This window comes from Falco punctatus, assembly GCF_963210335.1.
Source record: "Falco punctatus genome assembly, chromosome: 17".
Taxonomy (NCBI): Eukaryota; Metazoa; Chordata; class Aves; order Falconiformes; family Falconidae; genus Falco; species Falco punctatus.
The window spans coordinates 1,649,725-1,675,644 of NC_137597.1; the positions used below are offsets into that span (position 1 = coordinate 1,649,725).

At 51.6% G+C, this 25,920-nt stretch overlaps 1 protein-coding gene across 7 annotated transcripts in view; it reads right to left on the reverse strand.

Annotated features, from left to right (window-relative positions):
• Positions 1-499: 499 nt before the first annotated feature.
• The window catches only part of PPP1R12B (protein phosphatase 1 regulatory subunit 12B), a 120,910-nt gene continuing 95,489 nt past the window's right edge, over positions 500-25,920 (reverse strand). For 2 of the 7 annotated variants that reach the window (XM_080367445.1, XM_080367440.1), the window contains 7 exons: positions 14,653-14,669; positions 14,011-14,155; positions 12,029-12,133; positions 11,710-11,763; positions 10,511-10,561; positions 5,067-5,247; positions 500-811 (listed from right to left, as the gene is read on the reverse strand). In XM_080367445.1, the coding sequence (XP_080223571.1) occupies positions 5,113-5,247; positions 10,511-10,561; positions 11,710-11,763; positions 12,029-12,133; positions 14,011-14,155; positions 14,653-14,669 (507 nt within the window). In that variant the 3' untranslated portion in view covers positions 500-811; positions 5,067-5,112. Of the gene's footprint in view, positions 812-5,066; positions 5,248-10,121; positions 10,190-10,510; positions 10,562-11,709; positions 11,764-12,028; positions 12,134-14,010; positions 14,156-14,652; positions 14,670-25,920 lie in introns of all 7 variants that reach the window. The other 5 variants (XM_080367442.1, XM_080367446.1, XM_080367441.1 and 2 more) reach the window with 4 other exon arrangements.

Consider the following 25,920-nt stretch of genomic DNA (forward strand, 5'->3'; position numbering starts at 1 on the left):
CGGAGACAGGAGCCCTGGAAGGATACAACACGATATCAGATGACCCAGGCTGTGGGGGGAAAGCAGGGCAAGGGATAGGGGCTCCGACACCGACAGTCAGCGCTGATGTTACTGAACAGGTTTGAAACCTTACATTAAATAAGAGACTCGGTCCACTGGGGCGAAAGGAGAAGGTCTCTGTGCAAAGCAGCTGCTGTCAGCCCGTTACAGAAATCAGCCCTGTGGCTTTCACAGCATCACAATTTAACCCGAGTCCCACATCTCGGGTGGGTTGACACACATCCTCAGAGTCCCAGCCCATGTTCACATTTCCCACCAGTAAAGGGCTCGGATGTGCTGCATCAGTTCTTTAAGCGTCCCTTTTTAAAGTAGGAGCTACCTGCTCCGATTGGAGTCCAATGCCAAATACCGGGCTTCTGGAAGCAGAAGTTTTGGCAGCTCAAACCCAGTCCTCACATTTCTCTTCTCCCTTGAATAAAATGTCCGAGATACCACAACATCCTTAAATTAAAAATAATAAAACGGCAGGGGTGTGTGTTGTGGGGGAAATAAGGGCAGAAAGGGAATGTACAGCAAAGGGCAGGGCAAAGCAGATGTGACAGATTGATCCCGTGGCTGAAATGCTTGCTGTACTCGACAGGAGGAAAAGCGGGGGTAGGGCTTGGTGGTGGGGTTGGCAGCTCGTGTAGGGCACCCCTCCTCATCCTGCCTTCGCTTGGGATTCCTATTTGGAGAGCTTGCTGATGACACGAATGAGGGCTCCGTTCTCGTCCTTCAGCCTCTGGTTGTCCGACTTCAGCTCTGTCAATATCTGCAGGGAGACGAAGACAAGTTGGGATCACGGCTCAGCGCCGCTGGCTGCCCAAAGCCCACGGCCCCGCGGGAACAGATGGATGTTGCCGCCCCTCAACCCAGCACGCTTTGAACGCTGGCAGCTTCTCCGTAAAATCTCCAGGATTTTTACAAACTGGCTGTCAGGCGTGAAGGGGTTGAGAGGGGACTCGAGCACAGCAGAGAGCCAGGGACCAGGAAAGCCCCTGGTGGGAAGCAATGCCACGGCCCCAGCACCGGGTCAGCACCAGGCTGGCAGGGCAGGAACCGTTTCTGAACTGTTTCTTCCCAAACCTGTTCCCAGAGGCTAATTAGGGCTCAGCAGTAAACTAGAAAGCTGGTTTTCCCAATTTGTTTTTTCCATTTTGCCAGGACTAGAAGGGAACACGAAGGTCTGAAATTCTTACTCGGGACTGGACCTTGCAAAATCTCTGTGGAATGAACCCAAACCTCCTTGGGACCCCCAGATGTTTAGTGCAGATGCGCACGCCATGGACAGAGGACTGGTAGAACACACCGACACCGGAGATACCTCCTTGGTGCTCGGTTTTGAATGCTGGAGCTCAAACAAGCATCACAACAGACAAAAGCCAGATCGCTTTGTAATTGCAAACAGAGGAAGAAACAGCTTCGGCATGACCTTTGCAGCATTCCTCTTTGGCAAAAAAGCCTCCCGACTTCCCTTGCTCCCCACGCTGCAGGTGGGATGACATTCAGTGGACTGTCCCCAGCCGCTCAGGCACTGGAAGTAGACCATGGGTGACATTCAGTGGACTGTCCCCAGCCACTCAGGCACTGGAAGCAGACCATGGGTGACATTCAGTGGACTGTCCCCAGCCGCTGGGGCACTGGAAGCAGACCATGGGTGACATTCAGTGGACTGTCCCCAGCCGCTGGGGCACTGGAAGCAGTGCTGTCTGCTCAGGGTGACACAAAAGGTGTTAACTCACACCGTGGGTGCTGGCAGCCCCAGGGCCACCAGCCCCAGCCTGCTGGAACAAGCCAGGCTGGAGCGGTGTCACACGCAGGCATGATCAGCACTGGTCTGAGCCCAGCGTCTGCCGTGGTGAACCTTAGAGGAATTCCCCAGATTCAAAAGTCCCACTAAACCTTCTCCTTCCTAAGCTGGAGTTGCAGCTCTGAGCCCAACCTCCCGCCCGCTCCTCTCATCTGCAGCTCCTCCACGACCGCCACCACCGAGCGCGGCAGCTGCTGGGGCAGACGCCAGCTCCCACCGCTGCCATGGAGCCACCCCCCTTCCCCAGCCCGGCCGGGCCATGCCCGTGCCAGTGTGCCCAGCGCTGGCCCCGCGGGCGCTGGCAGCGGGCGCTCCACAGGAGCATCTGCGAGAGAGAGAGAAGGGGGAAAGTGCAGCACGGCAGGTACTGGGGGCAGGTAAAACGACGTGATGTGCCGGCCAGAGCTTCAGCTAGCGATGCTCAGAAATCCCTCACTGGACCCAGCGGTGGTGCGACCGGCACAGCTCCATGATGGGGCTGTCACCAGAACAGCAGCCATGACTCCTATTTCTCACGGCCGGGTGGGAGGCATCGCTCATCACCCAAGTGCTCAGGAGCTCAGAGCATCAGCAGGGCGCTCGCTGCCTCTGCACTCCGTTCCCTCCTGAGCTTCCCCCGACACCCGCAGCAGAGCACGCTGCCTGCCCGTCCCAGTCCGGTGCACTGCGGCCGCTCAGCCACCTGCTGGGGTCCGGGTGGGCCGCTCATCCTCCCTGCATCCCTGCTGGGGCAGCCCTGCAGCCGTCAGCGCCTCCATCGCTGCGGGACGGCAGAGATACCGAGTTCTGCCACTTGCTTTGGTAGAGATAAGTTGTCACAGGTTCCCAGAAGCAACCAGGGAGCAACCACTGCAGCCATCCTGGTTCTCCAGCTCGCTGGGAGCTGGGATGGTGGCTGTGCCTCACACACATGCTGCAGTGCAACTTTGGTGATTTATTCAAAAAGGAGCAAGTGTGACTACATGTAAAGAAAGTGCTTCTTGGAAAGTTTCCCAGCTGTAACCCCACTCCATCACTTTACAGTGAAGCTTTGCAAAACCCAAAAATTAACCTTATAAAACTTCGTTCCTCCCATCCCAAGGGTATTCCTCCCTTTGAGCAAAGCAGCCTCAAGTCGGGTAAAATAAACTGCATGTGAAGCAGGCTGGTAATGCAGCGGCCCGGCAACTGAAGCTGTATAAATGTCTCGTTGGAAACGGCAATGAGGGATGTGGCGCAGCCCGCAGGGGACCACGAAGCCAACCATGATGCAGTGTTGGCGTAAAGTGAGTTTTGGCCTAGGGGCTGAGCCGAGCAGCGGTGCTGTGTGTTCCCTGTGCCACAGCAGAAAGTGGCCCTTCAGACGTTATGTGGATCTTGGAAAATGAGATTCTTTGTAAAGCACCACTGCCGCAAAAGCATGGTAAGTCTGTCAGACAGTGACATTACTGTATAGCTGCAATGCCTACAGAGACTGGTGAGACAGGGTTTACCTGTGCAGGTAACAGATCCCGTGTTAGAGCTACTAAAAGAGTTGAAAAAACCCCAGCAGCGATGCAGACACGGGGGTCTTCTCCAGCTCGGACTCCAGCAGTGAACTGCAAACCCTTAAGCGACTGGGGAGGATGAGCCCCCCGAGGTCTCAGCCAGCCTGCACGAGAGACCCCTCAGAGCAGGCGGGGGTTAGCAGCGGGAAGCAATAATGCAAATATTTCCTAGGAGAAGAGGAGAGGCCGGTGACTTACAGTTTGTGAAACACTTTCTCCGAGTCTGGAAATAGATTTGCTCAATTTTCCCTCCTCAGATCTCAAAGCACGTTGGGAAGGAGAATGACTTAAAACTCACCACTCGTGAGAAGGAGTGAGTCACTGACAGGTTCGAGCAGATTTAAACCAGAAAGATGGTGAGATCATTTATCTGACCATCTGCGCAATTCAGGCCACATCGCACGGAACACCCGCCCCCAGCCCCTGCGATACACGCGTGGTCCTGAGCTGAGGCTCCCGGAACGGGGAAGCCACAATTCCCCTGCTTAGTTTGTTTCTACGGTTAATCATCCTTGATATAATTTGTGTGCTAAGAATAGATCTTTTTATACCTTAGTGTCTCTTCCAGCCCACGAGAACATACTGCTTCTTCCTTTTTTTTTTTAAAAAAAAGCTATGTCTGAAGGGATCTGAATATCCCTACTCACCTGCAAAGGACAGGTAGGGCCCTAAGAAAAAAAGTTTACAGCTTTATTTTAGCACCGAACCAATGAAGTAGTGAGAAAGGATGTAATTTAACTGCATGATGTAAGTAGTGAGAAAGGATGTAATTTAACTGCATGATGTGTGAGGGCAAAGCTTACGGAAGGCTTGTCCTTGGATTTTAGCACTAATTGCTCTGCACTGAATTTAAAATGGAAGATGACAAAAGAAAAGCGCACCTGGTCCGGCTCCTGTCGCTTCACCTGCCTTGTAGCCAGACCCAGGAGGCTGCGGGGATGCTGCCGCCTGTGAACGCGGACTCAAAAATCTCCATTTAAAACAAGGGAAGGAGCTTGGCCTCTTTGCTCAAGTGACCAAGCAAACCTCCTGCAGACTGCCCAGTGGCAGGCTTTCTAAAAACCACCTTCCCGTCTGAAATGTGCACTCTTCGTAACAACCCTGGAAGTATATCACGTTGTTCATTCTGACTTCAGATAACCTTATTTGCCGGGTGCCAGCTTCTCACTGAACTAAGTCCAATTAAAAAAGAACTGTATTACGAGCAGATGTAAAGCACAAAAGACCTACTTTGAGGTAAGGTAAGGGGGAAGGGGCCGCTGGCTGGCCCGCTCACACTGACAAGCCGCCCCAAAGCCATTTACCAGCGTTAAGCCAGAGGGAAGCAGCTGATCCATCACTCCTCAGGAGCCACCTCAGCGCCATCCACCCAGCCCTACGTCCTGGTGTCAAGGCGGGGAGCACACCCTGCTTCCCTCCCACGTGGTGGCCTCCACACGGACCAGGCAAGCCCCTCGATGCGGTGGGTTAGTAAAACGGCGGGGTCAGCATCGTCTGCCAAGCAGAGTGAATGTCAGCAGGACTGGACCGAGCCTCCAGCGAAACCCTGCCCTCAGCCAGGCAGTGACACCATGCTTTTGGCTTTCGGAGCATCCTTCGGCACATGCTGCTTTTGAGCCACAAGCTTCACCAGACACCCTCGAGAGCAACGAGGTGAGCGGAACAGCCCGGCCAAGGGAGCGGAGACCTGCCTGGAAGAGTGGAAGAGGGAGGCGAGATGAGCCGGAGGGAAAGCAGCTACAGCTCCTCTGATTCGGAGGGCTTGGCAGGCAGAGAAAGTCTGGCTACGACCCGGGTCAGAGCCCTGTTTTCAGCCAGCAGCTGCTCATTCATCTGCCTCAGAGTGTGAATCTGTTTGAGCTGGTGGAGATTCTGCAGAGAGTGAGAGGAGTGGACAGAAAAGTACAGAGAAAACACACCACGAAGACAAAAGGGCACAGAAATGTGAATTTAGTCCACAAGCAGTAAAAGGACAAAAAAAAAAAAAAAAAAAAAGGAAAAAGAGAATAAAAACTGAATTAGTAGCAGCGAGTGCTGGATGGGCGGCAGCTCAGATGCATATGGGGAAAGCCTTACAGCACATTGAGGATGTTCTGGGAACCATCCCTTTCTCCAGAGGCCCCCAAAGCCTTTAAAAAGGTCAGATAAAGGGATTTCCCACCACAAAGCAGATCGTCTCTTGGTTATATCCTAGTTTACCCAGTGAGCTCCAGTAGCACACAGCCCCTGCACTTAGGAACTACTGTGAGAACTATCACCACTGACTTACCCCCTACACAGGCTTTGAAAACACTGCTGACAACAGAGAACTTCTTTGAAACTCCTTTTCTTCGTGTACCTCTAAAAGCTAAAGCAGTCTAGCGCAGCAAGGAGCGAACGGAGCTTCACGGAAGACTGTAAAGGCACAGACTGAAGCACCCGACAGCGTCGCTGTCCTGCAGCAGATCACCCAGACACACCGCGTCTGCTCGCATCCCTCGTCCTGCGGCACCTGAATGATGTCTTGGGTCTGCTCAGGCTTCAGTCCTGCCAAAGGGTCTGGGGGTGGTGGTGCGTGGGGGCCATCCCTGCCCAGATTCAACTTCTCTCTGTCACGGGGCTCCATTTATCTCTGATCTCCAGAGGTGAAAAATCAGAACCTTAAACCACTGATTTTAACTACAGGAGTATGACTGACAGCATCTCACACAGGAGGCACATGGAAACAGGGCGTTTTACAACAGAAACAAATGGGCAAAAGATGGTGTGGAAATCAAGCCCCAAAGCTGGGGCTGGCACAGGTACAGCGGCAACGGAGAGATACAGAACATAAAAAGCAACGAGGAAGATGAAACGGGAAAATGGCAAAAGCCATGCAGACATCCCCATTTCTACAAGGACATTTTTCCCGGTGATGCTAAAGCGAAACCACGTGCTGGACATTTGTACCACGCGTGGGTGCCAGGCCACGCTGGGGGCTGCAGAGCTGCTCTCTGAGCAGCATCCCGACCCGCTTCCTCCCGACGGCTCGTCGGGTGGTGGGGCCACGTCAACAAGAAACCTTCCTCCATGGTGGAGGGAGCACAGATGCTGGGCAGGGCAAAGGCAGGAGGGGAAACATTTGCGAGAAGAGCAGTTTTAAGTTCATGTGAAAAAATCGCAGCCCGGAACCAAAGCAGCTCTGCAAACCAGCGTGCTCCTCCCCGTGTCCTCTTGTGAGCTTGCAACGGCAGAGAGGAGGCAGAGGGAGGGGTCTACTGGGAAGGGGATTCCTTTCTGCCATTTAATTAGCAGAAAGCACTCAAAGGGAAGTCACTCTGTCCTTAACCAGAAGCAGCACAGACAAATCTACTGTGATGCAAAGAACTTGCAGGAACTTCCACCCAACTTGCACGGCGCGGAACTGGCTGCACTCGGCAAGGGACCTGCTGCATCCCAGGACATTTTGCCCAAGGGCTCGTTCCTGTATAAGAGAAGTACTTTGTGTAGCCCCGATCCATCAGCTCGACTCTTACCTACCCAAAAGAGCTGCCTTTGCTCCCCATTAAGGAATCAAGACACCTTGTCCAAAAGCCCTGCAAAACCAGTGGAAGCACGGCAGGTGAGTGCAGGGAGCCAGCAAAGGATGGGGTTCGACCCCCCTGAGGGCATCCAACTGACAAAGCAGCTCCTGCTACTTGGACTACACCAACACAACTCCGACACTGGATAAATCAGCAGGTCCTGAGACAGAGCCACGGCCAACAAACTGCGGGAGAGCTCCAGGGACACCTCGGCAGCAAGATCCCCTCTCACCAAATCTCAACCGTCTATCCATCACCGAACCTGCCGCGCTCGGTGAGGACACAGACAAACACTGCATGTCTGTCCTGGGATAAATCACACCCAGGAGCTGCCGGAGGATGGTTCATACTGGAAGAATAATTTCTTTTGGTGGTACCATGGATAATAAACATCCACTGTTTTATCACAGGGAACACAGCTGAGCATCTGGCTGGCAGAAAACATCAAACATGTAAAACAGGGTGCCATGCTACAGAGGACAGAAAGGATTGTAATCGTTTTAGAGACCACCTTTATTTTTCCATACCCACGTAGCACGAAACCTCAGCATGGCACTATCAGCTGCAGCTCAGCCTCAGCATGCTGCCACAGATGATAAAAAGGATCACTTATGTAAAAATGTGTGTGTGCTGCAGGTAGGACAGCCTTCTATTTATCTAAGAAATCTAGCAAAGACTGGGAAACTGGGACTGAAGCCAAGGATGAAGACCAGAATCTGGATGATACCGCTGCGATTGCTTATCACTCTGCTTGATACTTGGCTTTCTGAAAGCAGGTTTCTCAGTTCAGCTGTACCTGCCTTCAATTAAAGGATTCTGTGCCTGCAACACTAGGGGAAATAAAAATGCCCAAAGCATGCAAAATGTACAAAGCCAGGAGGTGCAGTGCTGCTATGGAGTAAAGAAGCTTCTGTGACCTTCAAGAGAAACTGCTGTTAAGTTGGGACCTCAGGCACTTGGCACTGAATTCAGTTCAGTGCAAATGCTAATTTTCTTTCTCCTTCCTCAGCCAAGTTGCTGTATCTCCAGTCAAATTCTGCAGTCACTTAGGAAAACGCTGCACCACTCTGTCACCTTCACAAGAGCAGGTCTGCAGGAGCAGCTCTGGCACCAAGGAGTTCTTGACATTACAGAGTCTGTCCTGCTCCTCTCCATTTCTTGATTGCTTCGTTAGCAGGGGTTAAACTCATGAAAGGAACCAAGCTCACACCTCAAGCACAGGCTGAAGCACAAAGCATCCCTGTCACAGAAACCCAGGCCTGTCCTGTGACCACTGCCGTGCCTCCACTTCCTAAGAAGTCAGCTGCAAGAAGAGGAAAGCCCTGGCCAGGACACCAGACACCTCGGGAGCAAAAGGCTGGATGTCAGTCACGCAGGGCTGGTTCAGCTCAGAGACCGGCGGGAGGAATCCCCAGACCCACAGCATCACCTGAGCCCTAATAACCTGGCATGCCAGGCTGTTTCCCCTTGCTGCTCTCCACATTAAAGGACACTGGTGGATTTGCTGAAGTTGCTTATTCCTTCCGATTCTGCTCGACAGCTATTCAGCTAGCGCAAGAAGCAGGAATGAAAGTCTAAGCAGAATTAATAATTTGTTTTCCTGGCTCAACTTCCACACCAGGGATTAACACAGATGCTCTGTGGAGGTTATCTCATTCTAGGCAAACACTCCTGGGCTGACTCTCCCGCTTTAAGGCATGATGCAAGTGGACACAAAAGTCTGCTTTCCTTATGGACATGTCCAGTTCAACGTTTGCATCTTCAGAGACTTCATACTTCTTTTTACTGAGTGTCAAAAAAGACACGCCACAGCGCACTCAGGTACTCACCACATGCTGGAGCTTCTGCAAAAACCAGTGGAAACATAGCAGCACCTTAGAAGAGATACTTTCAATTTTCCTTTCTATATGTTCTACTAACATATAGCCCCTTTGGTTGTTCGCTGCAGCCAGAACACAGCAGAGAGCAAAGAGTAAGTACCGCTCTTGAGGACCTGATGGCTTATTTTCAGTTAGACCACAGGCTCCGTTAGCTCCTGCCTCTGGCACGTCTCTCACGGTAATACAAGAACATGTCAAACTTCTAGTGGTGCTTCTCCTTCTGCCCCATCTCGGCTTCCATCAGCCTGCAGCTCCAGACTACCTGAGCCAGAGGTGCTCTGGCTCCATCCAACCGCTCCTACAGGCACCTTCCCTCATTAATTGCTTTCTGAACCAACATAAATGTTTCAAAACCGACAGGCCACTAGAGGACACCAATTTGTCTTTTTACTCCACGGACCGAGCTGGTTTGCAGAGCGATCTGCATAGCTGAAGAAACAACACGATCTGCTACCGTCTGCATTTTTTCTTGGAGGCCATGTTTCTCTAATTACAGGAAAGTCTCTCTGGAGTTAAAGGTTGCTACCTGTTCAGTGATCAAAGAATCTGGAATTTAGGCATGTTCAACCCTTTCTCCTTCCCCTTCTGGCTAGCATATCCACACTTATTTTCTCTTCTGTGAGAGAACAAGAGAGCTTTTACAGTTAAGATGCCACCAAATCATTCTGCTGCTTATTGCGCTAGAAGATGCAGCACCAGCCAACGGGTCCTCTCGAAGATGTACGCTCCGTTAACAGCTGAAGCTTCAAACAGAAACATAAAAGTTGGAGCCTCCTCCAGGGTGGCAGGAAATCGCTTCCATCAGTGCCCCGTGCCGGGAGATCCTCGGACGGGGTCCCTCCTTAAAGCAGCTTGGTCCCACCTGGGTCATGCTCAAAGGGAACGAAAGCGCAGGGCACGGCACACGGGGGCATCCTGTACCGTGAGCATTCACATCTAGCGTAAAATGCTGTCACGCTGCAAAACCTCTGTGAAGTTTTAGGTGTACTGAGGCGGCACAACACACTGCCTCCCGCTCTGCTGTGCTCCCCGCCAGCCCCGTGATCGCAGGGCATCCAAGCCCCGGCGGGAGAACCATCCTTGGAAGCAATGCCACGAGAGAGGGAACGCAAAGGAGCGGTCGGTGGCGGATGTCTCGTGACAGCAAGCCATGCTGCACATTTCATTGGGAAGCAAATTCCTCTTTGCTGAAAACTATTCCAGGCTGACTTACTGACACAGCCTTCCAGTAACATGCTTTAGGAAGGGAGTACAGGAATACAATCACTCTGTGTTTTTTCCTGGCTAGTGTGCGTGATCTCAAAAGCCAGCTTTGTCTTCTTACCCGTCTGGAGAGAACCGCAGCGGCTTAACTCGGGCTGCAGGCTATTCAGAGCACAGAGGATCAGCACACTGAAACTCACCGATGCCACAACAGGTTAGTTTTGGAAAGCATTTAAGAACAGTTTTCACAGTTCTCAGATCAAACAGTGTAACAAATTAAACATATGGTGCAATCAGATGAATGATCATAGGGACAGTTTTGTTAGTATTTCATGTCTGGAGAACATGACCATTAAAGTAAGTTCTGACTGCATCAGGGAACACGCTCAAGAGGTTAACACGAGTCCCTTTCCCAGGTACACCTTTAACATCCTACTCCTGGGTGACAATCCCAAAAGATGTTAATACAAAGCATATAAAACAGGACAGAGTGAATAGATTATTTCCTACCTTCATCTCCTCTTCCATTTCAGAGAGTTTCCGCTCCAGGGCTCGCTTCTCCTGTTTACAAGGATTCATAACAAAGATGGTCACAACGATTTAGAAGAAAAACTTACTACGCATTTTCTTCTAAAGAAAAGAGTCTTGTTACTGATAAGCACCTCAAAGCAACGCACAGGTTACAACCAGGAGCTGATCAGATGGGACGGAGCAGCTGGTAAAGCAGTAGGAGATACGTGCTGGGCCCGTTTTGGCAGATCCTAAGCTCTCTTCGTACCCCTTCAGTGAAACAATCCTCCCACCTTTAGTGATCCCAGTTTTCAGGACTTTCTGATATAACGTGATTTTGAGCTCTGCAGGTGAAGCCATGGATTTAACTGCGCCCCACTAAAGGCGGCAATGAGAAAACTCACTGAGCCTCTCAAATAAGCAACAGTGAACGGGGAAAGGAGCCTGGAAATCCTGCTTCTTCCAGATGAATTTAGGGCTTCAGAGCTGTAAAGCTGACTGCTTTCAGGGTATTTGGAAACCAGCGATTACAGAGGTTCCATTGCCATGTGAGTACTGGTGGTGCCCACAGCAGGCAGCTCCAGCCCTTGCCTAGGGGGAGAGATCTGGGCTCCATCCATGACTCTTCCAACACGGGGACAAAGCCCTGACTAAGGTGGTGACTCTGCTGGGATGCACTACAGGTCTCCTCGGTCCCTTCCAGTCTGACTGAAGCTATAGTCACGTACGGCAGAGATTCAGCCAGACCCTGCCCGTCCAGCTTAGCTCACTGCAATGGATCGGACGGTACGGTTACGAGGCAGGAGCATTCACACATTCAGATTTCAAGTACGACCACGGGACAGACACCCAGCTGGTGTTCTGTCTTGTTCCCCTGCGCCCCCCAAACAGCCTTTACTTATCAGGATCAAGACTATTTGAAAGCATAATGGACCAACAGTCTCCTAGCACAATGCAATACAATTTGTTGGTCTGCAGCTTCCTGTAACAAAAGAAAGAAATCAGAACTAAACCGATCTGCAAAGAGAGCAGAAAAGTCTCGGGCACTGAAAAGGTCAGAACATAATCATCACTGTGCACTGCTCCACAAGACAAAAATATAACATCTCTTAATTAATGCTTTCCTTCAAGAAATTATTATGCCCCACAGAGCAACGCGAGGCAAAGATTGCGACTCAGAAGAAAGCAGAGACACGTACCCTTTTCTCCATCTCCAGCATGCTGGACCGGTCAGAAGTTTTCTCCTGTTTCTGCTAAGTAAATTAAAAATAGAAAGCTATTAAAACTGAGAGGCATTCACAGGATGCTGCACAAAGGCCCGGATAGCCTACAGATGCGCTTCCCAGAGAAGCAGTAGTCTTTAAAGAATCACTCAAACTTAGTTCTGTGAAAAATAACCGTCTCCTCTGTGGCATCTTCCCTCCCAAGAGCTAAATCCTTGCCCATAGTGGAAGAAGTGTTGGCTTGTCATGGGCCAGTGCTCGGTTTCTCCAGCCTAGGAGCTGGTTTTTGCCTTACCTGGGCTACTTTTTCCAGCTTTGATTTGATGTCGGCCAACTCAAGCTGGGCTTCTTGCAGTTTTGACTTCAGCTTTTGATTTTCAGACAGGGCGCTTTCATATAACTGAAACATGGAACAAAAGATGTCAGTTAACCAGGCTGCTCCTCGGCGGCTGCAGAGCCAGCTCTGCTGCACCGCTCCGAGCAGAAGCCTGTCCCCAGCACCCAGCAGCCTGTCCCCGGCGCCCAGCAGCCTGTCCCCAGCACCCAGCAGCCTGTCCCCAGCACCCAGCAGCCTGTCCCCGGCGCCCAGCAGCCTGTCCCCGGCGCCCAGCAGCCTGTCCCCAGTGCCCAGAAGAAGCCTGTCCCCAGCACCCAGTGCCCAGCAGAAGCCTGTCCCCAGCACCCAGCAGCCTGTCCCCAGCACCCAGTGCCCAGCAGAAGCCTGTCCCCAGCACCCAGCAGCCTGTCCCCAGCGCCCAGCAGCCTGTCCCCAGCACCCAGTGCCCAGCAGAAGCCTGTCCCCAGCACCCAGCAGCCTGTCCCCAGCACCCAGCAGCCTGTCCCCAGTACCCAGCAGCCTGTCCCCAGCACCCAGTGCCCAGCAGAAGCCTGTCCCCAGCACCCAGTGCCCAGCAGAAGCCTGTCCCTAGCACCCAGCAGCCTGTCCCCAGCACCCAGTGCCCAGCAGAAGCCTGTCCCTAGCGCCCAGCAGCCTGTCCCCAGCACCCAGCAGCCTGTCCCCAGCACCCAGTGCCCAGCAGAAGCCTGTCCCCAGCACCCAGCAGCCTGTCCCCAGTGCCCAGCAGCCTGTCCCCAGCACCCAGTGCCCAGCAGAAGCCTGTCCCCAGCGCCCAGCAGCCTGTCCCCAGCACCCAGTGCCCAGCAGAAGCCTGTCCCCAGCACCCAGCAGCCTGTCCCCAGTGCCCAGCAGCCTGTCCCCAGCACCCAGTGCCCAGCAGAAGCCTGTCCCCAGTGCCCAGCAGCCTGTCCCCAGCGCCCAGCAGCCTGTCCCCAGCACCCAGCAGCAGCTGTGCGGTTTGCTTTGCTCCCCCATGCCAGGAGATTAGAAGAAAGGCAAACAGAGCTAGTCTGGATACTCTACTTGTGTTTTTATAATTCATACGACATAAGAAAACAGCTGTTTAATTTTGTAGGGTGTTTAAACACAGCCAAGAGGCAAAGAAAAGGGATGTTTTTAATTTAGGTAAACCACCAAACATAATAAAGTTGTGCATGCTGGCTGTATCTGAACCTACGATTCTGTTGCGCTCGCCAACACAACACACCCTAGCTGCCTGTGTGCTTTTAGTTTGAAGAGGATGAGAAGGAAGGGCAATTTCAGGCCACTCCAAAATGATTTTTTCCCCTTCAATTCCTTCAAACCAGTGGAATTGCCACCCCTGTCAGAGGACAAAGTGGGCACACCGCCTGTCTCTTCTGGCCAGAGATGTTCATGAAGAGGGGGCTGCCGCTTACTGTGCAAGGCTTTTCAGCATCAGTTGTTTCAGAATTAAGGTCATCTTAACCTGTTTACTTTTCGTACAGTCTTTGCATTGACGCTAGCTGTGCACGGCAGTCTGTATCACTGTCTTTCAAGGATTATGTTGAAAGTTTCAGAGATTATAGAAAAAATCACTCTGGAAGGTTATAGCAGCAAAAATAATTCTGTGGGAATATGCACGCTTGAGCCATGCCGGCATACTCAACAGTATCTTCTCTTACTCCTTTCAAATCCCTCCCAGCATTTCTCCAGCCTGACTCCTCAGTCCCCTCCCTCGATGTCTGACTTGGCACCGTGTCCTTTAACCCCTTGTCCTTTTTCAACCCTCTGAAGGGCTGGTGCCTTTGAAAGAGGCTGGTGTGACTTCCCAAAGCAATGGAAACAGAGAAAATGGAAAAAAACTTTTTTTTCCCCAAGGACTCTCGGTGCAGGTTTTTGCAGCAATGGGCAGCTTCTAAGGTGCATGCAGTGACAATAATACATATAAAAAATCCTACTTTTTTATAGTCCCTGTTACTCTCCTCTTCTGCTCTGCTGCTGAGGGCGGCTAACCGGTTCTCCCTCCGGGTGTAGGCACTGGAGCGGCTGGAGGCACGATCGCTGTAGGAGTCACTGGTGGTAGGGTTCGTAGCTGCTTCCAACCTAAAACACGATGAAGATGGAGCGCCGTGGAGCCGCTGTTCCTTTGGGCCAGCCGCTATGAGCCCGACCGGCTGGGACTCGGGCTTGGCAGACCCGGCGGAGCACAGGCGCTGGGGGGGCTGCAGGCACCCCCCACCCCGCAGCAGGGCATCGCTGCTGACGGCCAGGCAGCCACCACCGACTTAACTGGGAAAAAAATCCAGTGGGTATCAGCCCAACCCCCAAACGGGCAGTAATCTCCCATGGAGCTCTCGTCTTCACAGTAGGAATGGGCTCCATTTCCCATAGGGCACTAAGGGCTTTTTTCTCTGCAGAGCAGCTGTTAAATAATCTGGGGAGCAAAGGATAACAGCAAACTGGCCCAGCACTTGAGCTAAAGTAAGAACCAAAAGGCCGGTACCAGATTCAGCTTATGCTGTTGATTTGAAGCACAGAGAATCCCCAAAGCCGTACCAAAACATTCTGACAATAAATACTCCAAAAAATAAAATTCTTACCTGGAAAGTCTTTCATGCTGAAGGAAAAGAAAAGAAAGAAAAAGTGAATTAATAACGGGGAGAATTAAAGGTTCAATTTGACAACTGCAGAGCCACCACACAGCAGCAATTTCCTACCTCTGATACCAGCACCTAGCTCCCACCAAAGCTACCCGCACTGCTCCCCATGCCCGAACCAGGAATCACCAATCCCTGCCGGAACCTTTTCAATTGCTTCAGCTTCTCTGAAGCATTTCAAGATTTCTGTTCTTTTGCTAACCTAAAACCCACTGAACCTTGTCCTCCAAATCCTAGTTTCCAGAATTGAAATCCATTCCTTTGAACCAAAAGTAATCTATTGTTTCCTTTTTAAATCAAATTATTCTTCCTGCCTTTGATCACTGCCCTATACATGATGTGGGGGAGCAGGATTAATGGACCATGACACGCAGAGCTTGCTGCGCATTCTTTGGGAACTCACAAACCTGTTTCCATGGGCAAGTACCTGCCCCAGGAAGAAAAGCTTCACTGTGGCCAGGGGATGGACAACAAGCGCTGCACGAGGCAGGGAGAGGACCTGCACACCAGCCAAAAGGCCAGAGGCGCTGGCTGATGCGCGCGGTAGGTTGTTCTTTTCCCATCCCCATCCCCACATCCCCATCCCCATCCCCATCCCCACATCCCCATCCCCATCCCCACATCCCCATCTCCATCCCCACATCCCCATCCCCATCCCCACATCCCCATCTCCATCTCCACATCCCCATCCCCACATCCCCATCTCCATCTCCACATCCCCATCCCCATCCCCACATCCCCATCCCCATCTCCATCTCCACATCCCCATCCCCATCCCCACATCCCCATCCCCATCCCCATCCCCACATCCCCATCCCCATCTCCATCTCCACATCCCCATCCCCATCCCCACATCCCCATCCCCATCTCCACATCCCCATCCCCATCCCCACATCCCCATCCCCATCTCCATCTCCACATCCCCATCCCCATCCCCACATCCCCATCCCCATCTCCATCCCCACATCCCCATCCCCATCCCCCCATCCCCATCCCCATCTCCATCTCCACATCCCCATCCCCACATCCCCATCCCCATCTCCATCTCCACATCCCCATCCCCATCCCCACATCCCCATCCCCATCTCCATCTCCACATCCCCATCCCCATCCCCATCCCCACATCCCCATCCCCATCTCCATCTCCACATCCCCATCCCCACATCCCCATCCCCATCTCCATCTCCACATCCCCATCCCCACATCCCCATCCCCATCTCCATCTCCACATCCCCATCCCCATCCCCACATCCCCATCCCCATCTCCACATCCCCATCCCCATCCCCACATCCCCATCCCCATCTCCATCTCCATCTCCACATCCCCATCCCCATCCCCACATCCCCATCCCCATCTCCATCCCCACATCCCCATCCCCATCCCCACATCCCCATCCCCATCTCCATCTCCACATCCCCATCCCCACATCCCCATCCCCATCCCCACATCCCCATCCCCATCTCCATCTCCACATCCCCATCCCCATCTCCACATCCCCATCCCCACATCCCCATCCCCATCTCCATCTCCACATCCCCATCCCCACATCCCCATCCCCATCCCCATCTCCATCTCCACATCCCCATCCCCACATCCCCATCCCCATCTCCATCTCCACATCCCCATCCCCATCCCCACATCCCCATCCCCATCCCCATCCCCGCCGTGCCATCCTCAGCGCTGCCTTTGCTGTAGCTGCTGCCATGTATAAACCAAAGATGGTCTGGGCCAATGAATGCACAAGAGGAGGTTGCAGAACAGTTTTCCTTGGCGTTGGAATACCTTACAGGGGCTGGCTGTGGTGAACCACTGTTTCTAGGAAAGTTTTCTGGATTTGGACAGCTCTTTCCTACAGCTGCAGAAATCAAATGGTAATGGCAGAGGTGTCCTGGGGGACACACCGCACTGATCTGCCACCTCCTCCGCGAGGTTCCTCGTCATCTGGCAGACATTTACTCAAACTCAAGGTGCAGCTGAAATCTTTTTCAGTCCCTTGATCTGGAAATTGAGCCCCATATTCCCCTGCTAGTTTTATTAGCAGCGTCATTTCTCTGAGTGAGCACAAACCATCTGCAGGCGCTACCAGTTATTTCCCCAGATCCTTTTTAATCAGTGCAAGAGTCAACACAAGGACATCACAGAGGAGACGAGGGGTCAGGCTTTTATTGCCCAGACATGCTTGTGCCGGAGTTTGCGCTGCCTAGATACACCACTAAACCCAGTGCTAAAACACCTTGCTGGGCAGCAGATTTGCTGCCTGTCTGGCACCCCAGTGTTTGAAGACTTCAGACCTCCTGCTCCTGCCCGGCACCCAGATGATGCCTCTGACTATCAGGCAGGTATCTGGGAGCACACACCGTGGGCAGCTGAGTTAAGTCACCCCATTACATGGAGAAGTGACCCTGCTATCTCTCCACTCAAAGCCGGGGGCAAGTCCCAGAGCAAGCCGGACCTGCACCCAGGCTGCCAGCAACGCTGCCCTCTGCTAGCCAGGACGCAGGGACCTGGCTACCTATTACATACACCTAGTTATTGAGATTTTAATTCATCCTGCCCCAACGCAACCCTCATCATGACTCGAGACAGGAGCCTCCCCAAGGAATCTGCAGTCCCCGCTTGCTCTGCAACACAGCCCTCCGACATGAGACACAGCGATCTGGCCAGTACAAAAGAAATTAACTGAAGAAACCTGGCACATCTGAAGCCTTGTGGATGGACAACACATTCAGCTGAAGGTGCTAAATGCAAAGCTCAAAAGGATGAGCAAACCCTGCTATTAATTAGCATGTTCTCTCCAGAGCTGTGCCTGCAGGGCCACCCTCAGCCGGGCTCTCGGGGCAGGGCTGGGTGCCAGCCCATCACCAAAGCTCCAGGAGTCCGTCCCGGTGCTGGCATGGGTTCTGAGCCATGGCAGCGGGCCCAGCCCCATCTTATTTTATTTGCTCTAACCCTCTCTCCACGCACCAAAGGCTTCCTTTGCATGGTACTGCTGAGAAACCACCCAAGGGAGACAGAGATGGCTCTCCGCCACAGCTAAGCTCCGCCGCGCTTCCACAAGTGATGCTGGCTGCTCCCTGGGAAGCTTCTCATGAGGCCAAACACCCGGCAGCCGCCTGCTGTTGTCACAGGGACACCTGCCCGCTTGCCCGAACGGCCGTGGCTTCGGCCACTCTGTCCAAAGCCCCACACCAGTAAGTTGGGAGCAGTTTCCATAGGGCTGGCCTCTGGCGTGGGGCTGTCGGAAAGATTGCCCGTTTTCGGCTGCAAACACACCGGCTGATGTCTCCACGGTCCTTTGTTAGCAGAGCTTCGACATTTGCCTTTTACAACCCTCAGCTGCCTGACGGCTCCCTTTTCATTCTGGCCCAGTGACCCACCCTCGCTGTTGAGTGGGAGAGGGGAATTAGGAAGTGATTAACAAGCCTCTTGTTGAAAGTTATTTGTGCACTTTATGCTAATCCCCTTCAGTGATGACTTTTCTTACAATGACAAACGGCTAGTCAAGTAATCCACTTAATATCAAGCCTGCATTTATTTCAGCCAGCACACCTGCTATCGTATTTGAAGAGCGCCGAGAAAGTCCGCGCACGGCTGGGCAAGGCAACGTGGAAACCAAGGGACAAAACCTGGGCCAGTCCCCAGGCCAGCCTGAGTGCGGGCGGCAAGAGGGAAAAAACATTTTTTTGCCTTTTTCCTCCTAATAACTTCCCTAGGCAGGGAATTTTGGTGATTTGATGCACCTTTGGTGAAAGAGCAGGGGCGCGCTCCTGCAAAGGGAGGGAGCGGTTAGAAAGGAATCGCTTTAAACACAGCTGCTGGGAACAGCAAAGGGGAAAACCCCCAGGTTTATTGTACCTAAAACTTGCCTGTGACGGATACAGAGATGAATTAGTCGGACTGCAGTCACCTCTGTGTCTGATGAGAAGTACTAGAGGGGACGGGAGGACCTGCCCCATCGCTGCTGCTGGCAGCGTTAGAGCAGAGCAGCCCCGCAGCCACCTGCGGCTGCCCCAGCACGCAGCACCAGTGACGCTTCTCCAGCCCAAATCCGGGTATTTCCCAGTACTTGCTGGTCTCCTGTGACTTTCTCTCCCTTTAGGCTCATGTAAAGCACATCTCTGCCCTAAAACAACCCCACTGTCCTGCAGAAATGGGACGGAACCACAGGAAACCTTTGTGTTTGCAGCTACTGGGAAAGCCGGTGTCTTTCCCTCACCCTTCAATTTTCGGGTGCTCTCTCCATGCTGTTTCAGTGAAACGTGGTATCTTTCAGACAAAGATTATTAAGTTTGAGGAGAACTGGAAAAAAGCTGAGGTCTGGGAAGCAGAGTCTGAACAAGATGTTACGGCAGCTGTTGGAAGTGTCCCTGCCGTAAGGAAAGTTGCAGAACAGTTTTCATCAGTAGATCCTTCTTCCATGTGCTGCTACCTTTGGGGAAAGAGGGGAAATTTATTTATTTTGGTTTTAATCAGTTTTTGGCTCAATACATTCCTGTGTTTTGCACAAAGGCCAGTGTTTGTGTTGATGTTTCAAGGACCAGCTTATTCAGGTGGGGTTTTTTTTGTGTTTCTTTAAGTAATGATGGAGGGAGAAAAAACATTCTAAATGAAAAAAAAAAAAGTTCCACTCTGCACCTTTGAAAAAAGGCTCCAACTAAAAGAGGTGACAGTTCTTACCACAAAGGGAGGCTCTGAAGCCCGAGGAACCAAGTTAAACAAAATGATGACTAAAATCTCGTCCTGCTGGGAGGTGGCTGGGCGGTGCAGGAGGTACCCGAGGGGGGAAGCGTGAGCCCTACACGGGAACACCGGACAAGGTGCTTAACCGAGACATCCCTGCTACCTGCTCAGAGGCATTTTCAGAGGCCACTAGGACATGCAGAGATAGATTTTCAGTAGAAAGCAGCTTCTTTGTGGCTCAGTTCTGCCCTTCATTTGGCCATAGCACCCTTGGAAGCCCTCGCCACGCTTCCAGCTGCACCTGCACCGTCAGCTCAGCAGCCACCTCTTCCCTCCTGGAAACAGAAGTTGGGGGTAAAAAGAAGGAAACAAGAGCCAAGGCACCAAACGTGCACTTCACTAAGCTGGTGCAGGAAAGGGCTTTCCCTTCCTGATTTGCTCTTGTGTGAACGCCGTGCGATCTGTTAAGGTTAAAAAAGGGGATGCTGAGAAACTGCTGTATCAACTGCAGGAACACATTGGGTTTTTTTTTTTTTTTTCTTTCTTCCCCTGGCAAATTTGGAACAGCACTATCAGTTTTGCCCAGACTCCTTCATTTCCATTGGGATCCAAAGTTTGACTAGAAACATTAACAGCCAGGGAAGCATCGGGTTGTAAAATTATCCTTCCTGCGATCTAAACAGGGTCATGTCGCTGCAGGGTTTGGGGCAGGGGGAGGAGGTCCCCGGGGAAAAGCGAGGCACTGGAGGTGGCTGTCCTGATTCAGAAACCAGCACGGCAGCCAGCACCGAGCCCAGACCCCGGCACTCCTGCTGCAGAGTGCTGAGACACCCAAGGGGATGGCTGTGAAAGGGAAACTTCAAAGAACGGAGTGCACGCAGGCGTGCTCGCAAGTTTCTGGTGATCCTTAGCTCTTGGACCTCTCACCAGAGAGATCACATCACCGCTCCTCCCGGCCATCCCACGGTGGGCAGCACACTTGGGTAGTGCTGAGGGTGGTGGAGGGCAGCAAAGGGGTTCACCAGTTTCCCCAGCCCTCCCAGACAGGGTCAGAGACTATTCAGCCCGGGTGCGCTGGCAAAACACAGGACGTCTGAGACGGGACCTGAGAAAAAGCACAAAGAGCATCATACGGGGCTGCTCCTCCCTGCACAAACCCTTTCTTCCGAGCCCCCCGATCCTCCCCGTGCTGACACGGGTCAAGCCCTGGGAGAGGCACGGCTGGGCACTGGTCAGGCTGTGCTTGCCCGGCGTGCCGGGATGCCGCACAGCGCTGGGAATGCCGCACCGCTTTGGTTTTAGAAATGTGCTCAGCCTGCGGAGGGCAGAAGCCTTCCCCGAAAAACACAGAAACTTTTACAGCTGTTGGGAGTTCAGTAAAGTATAATTAAAACCAAATTCCTCGCGGAAGGTTTAGATAAAATGCAGCCCTGAAACGCAGCGCCAAAAGGGGGATTGGCCACCGCTCTTGCCAAGTCAGAAACTGGCCTAATTGCTTCCAATTGTGTTCTTCTGCAGCTGAGATCTGACCCAGCAGAGGCAGAAAAAGTCTACTATTTACATTTAAAAAAAAAAGAAAAAAAAAAGAAAAGAAAAAGAAAAGAAGAAAAAAATAGATGCTTTGGGAACACTTTATACTACTTTATCTCCAACAGGCCAACCTCAAGAAAATGTGCGCTATTTTAAGATAGTCCTCAAGGAATTTATTTTGGTGTGTTTTGTCTCAGAGATCCTGATCAACACTTAGGATTAAATAACCACCATTTAACCAGATCCTGGAGCACAGCTCCAGCCCTGCCTTCCTCCCTTTGCTTAAGCAAGAAGGGAAGCTTAAGGTCCCTCTTGAATTTTATTCTTGTGCTAGCAAACATCCTCCTGGTGAGTCCTGTTTGTTTTAGAAATTAAACACAAAATAAAGCCAGCTGCTTTTGGGGTCAGTTCTTTCCCTCTTATATGCAAAAGCCACCGTGCTCCTGCCGTTGCGTGGCTCTGCTGCTCCTACACCACAAAGGTTTGTGCATGGCTGTACATGTTTGTGTACATGCACAAAGGTGCATGGCTGGGCTGATGCACGGCAGCTGTACAAAGGACAACCTCGCCGGTGTTGCTGCAGGAACGAGTCCCCCTGGAGCCGGCACAGCAAGAGCTGAGCTGGAAGGAGGACGGCCTGTGAGCAAGGCTGCCTGGCACACCTCGGACCCATCCCCACCAGGCACAGCTCGGACTGGCGCTCCCCTCAAGCCACAGTTGTCTTTCAGATATGGTTGGGGTCAAGTTTGGTTTTCTAGTGGTTGCAGAATAATTAGGTCTGGCTGAACTCTGCTTTTGATAGTTATTTTGAGGTCATTGCCTCCCTCGGAAAGCTGCTCTGCTGACCTGAGCACTGTGGTTTGCTACAGCATCCCGTTAGCTACAGCTGACGTGATGAATAGCGCTGCCTTCCAACTCAAGCTTGCATTTGTGCAAATGCAAGGATTACAAAATCCCATTGATATGATTAATAATCCAGCGCAGCCAAACCACCTCCATATAACCTCCATCTCCCCAAAGCCTGATGCAAAATATGTTTTCGCAACTATAAATCAATAAACTTTGCTTAATAAAAACTGCTGTTACTGAAGCATAGTATTAAAAGGTTCTTCAAGATGGAAGAGTGGCTTTGGCAGCTGGCTGCAACAGATCACATCGTTTTCAGTACAGCTCGCATGTATTTCATCAGAAACAAACGCATATGGCTGTGGTGGACTGACGACGGCGTCTCCTGCCATCCCAAACGTCCTGCAGTTGCACACCGGTCCGCACGGCTGCCAGCCCGTGCCTCAGTTCCCCGTGCCTCTCCCGGTGCCCGCCGGCTTCGCAGCAGCTGTAGTTTATTACCACTGTCTCCCGGGGATAAAGCTCGCCATGGAAAACGTCAGGCTGGATTGCATTTTAATTTAGTGAAGGCCACAATTCAGAAACCTGGGTTTGCTGCTTTTTTTTTTTTATTATTTTATTTCTTTTCTAAGGGCTCAGATTTTATTGGTGAAAAATTTAATTTTGCAAAGCAACGCGATCTTAGACAAAACTCTCCAGACTGGACGAAATAAAAGCCAAACGGCCAAGTGACACAAGCAGAGATGTTATCTGCTCATAAATTCCTTCAATATGAGAATGCCACAGGTCTGCAGGCAACGACACCCTCCTTGCCCCTGCGAACGCCCTAGCAGGACATTTTCAGGTGTTATCATCAGGTATTTCAACACCTATTCGGCCACTAGCCAGGATCCAGGCTGCCTAAAGCCAACTGGCCAACTCTGCGGTGTGAGTTGCACCCCAAAACCTGGCAAACACCTTCCTGCACCCACACAGCATCCCCACGACCGCGGGCAGCATCTGCAGGGCACGGTGGGTCAGGTACGCTGACCTGCCCACACGCACGGGGCACCCTGTGCTGCTAGCGGTGAGAGAGCTTGTACCACCGCTCTCCCTGCTTCAGTCTGAAAAAGCTCCGGATCAGCTGCAGTGATCCGAACCTGGAGCTACTCTCCCCGATGGCAAACCAGCAGCCCCCCCAACCCAGCCGCCCCCCATCAGCTCCCCAAGGCCCAGGTGCCACTGGCACGGGTGGCAGTGCCAGCACGTGGTGCCTGCCCGGCGCGGGGTGGGTTCCCCGAGGGAATGGATGGGCCGAGCTTTGCCTCTCTTCTAGCCCTGTTTTCTACGGCTTTGTGTACATTTTGTGTAAAACAGAACCATCATGGCCTCCAGTAAAGGCCGGTTCCCCGTCCAGCAGCCCAGTTTGCTGCCTACAGCTTCCACCCGTCGCTTCCCGCGGTCGCTCGCTCCCATCCCACAGCACCTCCCCGTCTCAGCCGCGCCAGCATGCTGGGTTTGTGGCTGTACCATGAGCTGATCCAAATTAAAGATCCTCTTCCTCCTTCTCCCCTCACCCCTTTCACAGCCTGGCGAAACCCCAGGTTCCCCTCCACCCCCCTGCCCCCCCCGCCCCACTACAGGCATCACTTCCACACGTGAGCTATCACAAGCGATTGCTCTCTGGCTGCTTCACCAGTTGCTTCAAAGGCGCCCATCACTGACCACACAGTAGAGGGTCAAAATGGGAGTTTTAAACAGGCTGCAGCGTTACAAAACCACCCGTGACCACTCAGATCCTTTAATGGTTACCAGACTCTCTGCTACGGCTTTGGCTTAGATCGATTTGCTCTGTTCCTCGGCAGGGAGGAGAGCTGAAGAAGAAAGTTCAGCCGCAGGGACACAAGCCACTCGCTCCATGGGTCACAGCGTGGGCTCTGACCCATTTTATTTATACATCCAGATGCAGGCAGCGACAGGAGCATCGCCTGGCTACTGAGTCACAGCAGGGAACATCTAACGGGTGGTGCCCTAAGAACAACCAGAAGTTTCCGAAACGCTTCCAGATATGGACATTTACAGAGGAAAACTAAAAAAAAAAAAAAAAAAAACAACCACCAGAGAACAAACAGAGCCCAGAAGGATTTCATACTGATACCCATCTAAAGAACATGTTGCCTGAGAAATAGCCAGTGAGAAACAAATCAGGGTGCTAAAGAACACAGGCTAAGGTTAATTGCCTTAAAGCTCAAGTTTCATTATCCCACATTTTTCGTTGGCTAATGGGAGAGGGGGCAATCATTCCTGCAAATACTGCGTAACTAGTCAGCAATCCTGAAATTAGATAGAAAATGTCATGAGACAACTTATTTGACCCCATTTCGACTTAATGCAGCGTCATTTTTATCGCAAGTAGAACAAGTCCAAGCCGCCAAATGGAAACCCAGGAAAATAAAGTTTCCTGGAGAAATGTGTTCGGAATGCTCTTCAACACGTTTGCAGCAGCAGCAGCAGCACAGCAAGCCCAGAGATTCATACAGGTCTGCTTCGCGTGAGAGTAAACCTGTCACCGGGAACGTCTGAAACGGGATTAAACCTGTTGTGGAAACACTCATGGAGTGGAGGCCGGCCACCGGGCACACCGATACACAAACCTCTCCGAAGGCTTGATCTGATCAGGTGTTTCTACCAACCCCTCAGCACTCCTGGGCATCTCTCCCTGGTTAAAAGCAGCCTGGCTTGGTCGCCTTCCCAGACCTCTAAGATTATTCTACACTGTTATTTAGGTATCACACCCAACCCACGCTGCTTTTACTTGCATGCCAACCACTTGCAGCTCAGACAGCTAATATTCTTGTGCATTAGATTTTTTTCCCCCTTTAAGATTTGCTTTGGATTCTGGGCGTACGTGCCCACATCCAGAACTGCACCCAGATTTGCTGCCATGGTAATCACTGCTTAGAGCAACCGCAGCCTCGACATGGAAGCTCGATAACAGAGATGGCAATTTGGAAACCATTGCTTTTTATGCTCAAGTATTACTACCAAGTGATTCGGTGAAAACATATGGCCCATAAAAGGTGATGCTCCTGCATCCCACTTGGCACAGCTCCTTCAGACACTCCAATAAAAGGCAGAATAAAATCCATCAGTACAGACCACCGAGTATACTTAAAACTTTATCGCCGAGTCCTTCGTGACAGAAATTCAGCTGGAATGCTCAAGTAATAAGCACTGAAGGTGGCTTAATGAGGGAGCGACCTAACATCAGAGGGGAAAAGCCTTGTAGTGAAACCGCGAATATGGCCAGAACAACAAGAATTACGTAGAGTCTCTTGAGGAGCGAGTAACAACCACCAGGAGACAGCAGCCAGAGGGATGCAGCCACTCCTGAGTGAGCAGCAGACACACATGCTGATGAGGGCTTTAAGTTTTGATGGTCTGTTTTACAGCAAAAAATATCGGATGACAAGACAAAGAAGGAGCAGTCTGTAAAAGAAAGGACAGCTGGTTGACAAATAGGTGGGAAACAGCTGAAAAGCTGCAATTACACTGTGCAGTAAAGTGGGAGTGTGCGTCCTCGGCTTTCATTTGCCTGCCGAACCGGCATCCCGTGGAGAAACACGAGGGTTATGAAGTACCACAATGAACAGATGGATGAGCCTAAACACAAACTACAGGGTTTTTCCTATGAAAAAACAACTGGCCCAGCATAAATAGGAAAAAGAAAAGAAAAACAAAAAGAGAACAAAAAAAAAGAAAAAGAAAAAAAGAAAAATATTTCAGTCCTTGCTTTCAAGGTTCCATACCATGGGTTGCCTATTACACCCTTGGTGTAATTCACAGTTGACTCTGAATATTTTTTTGAGGAAGAGAAAACTCAAGCTACAGTATGGGGCAAAACTTGTGAACTTGTGATGAAAAAGTACCCACCGCCGCAAAAATGGAAGCCTTTGCCAAATAACGGGATGATCTGAATTGATTGCAAAGGGATTTGAGCTTCCAAATTCTAACAACATCCTCATTAAAGTAATTGGAAAGGTGGAGCTAGCAATGCTTGCCCTGGCTGATTTAACAGGATTTACTTGGCTATTTCTATATTGGTGACTATAATTCTGGGCTGTTCATGTGAATACATGAAATTCAGTATTATAGCTTGCAGAGGTTCAGGGGCC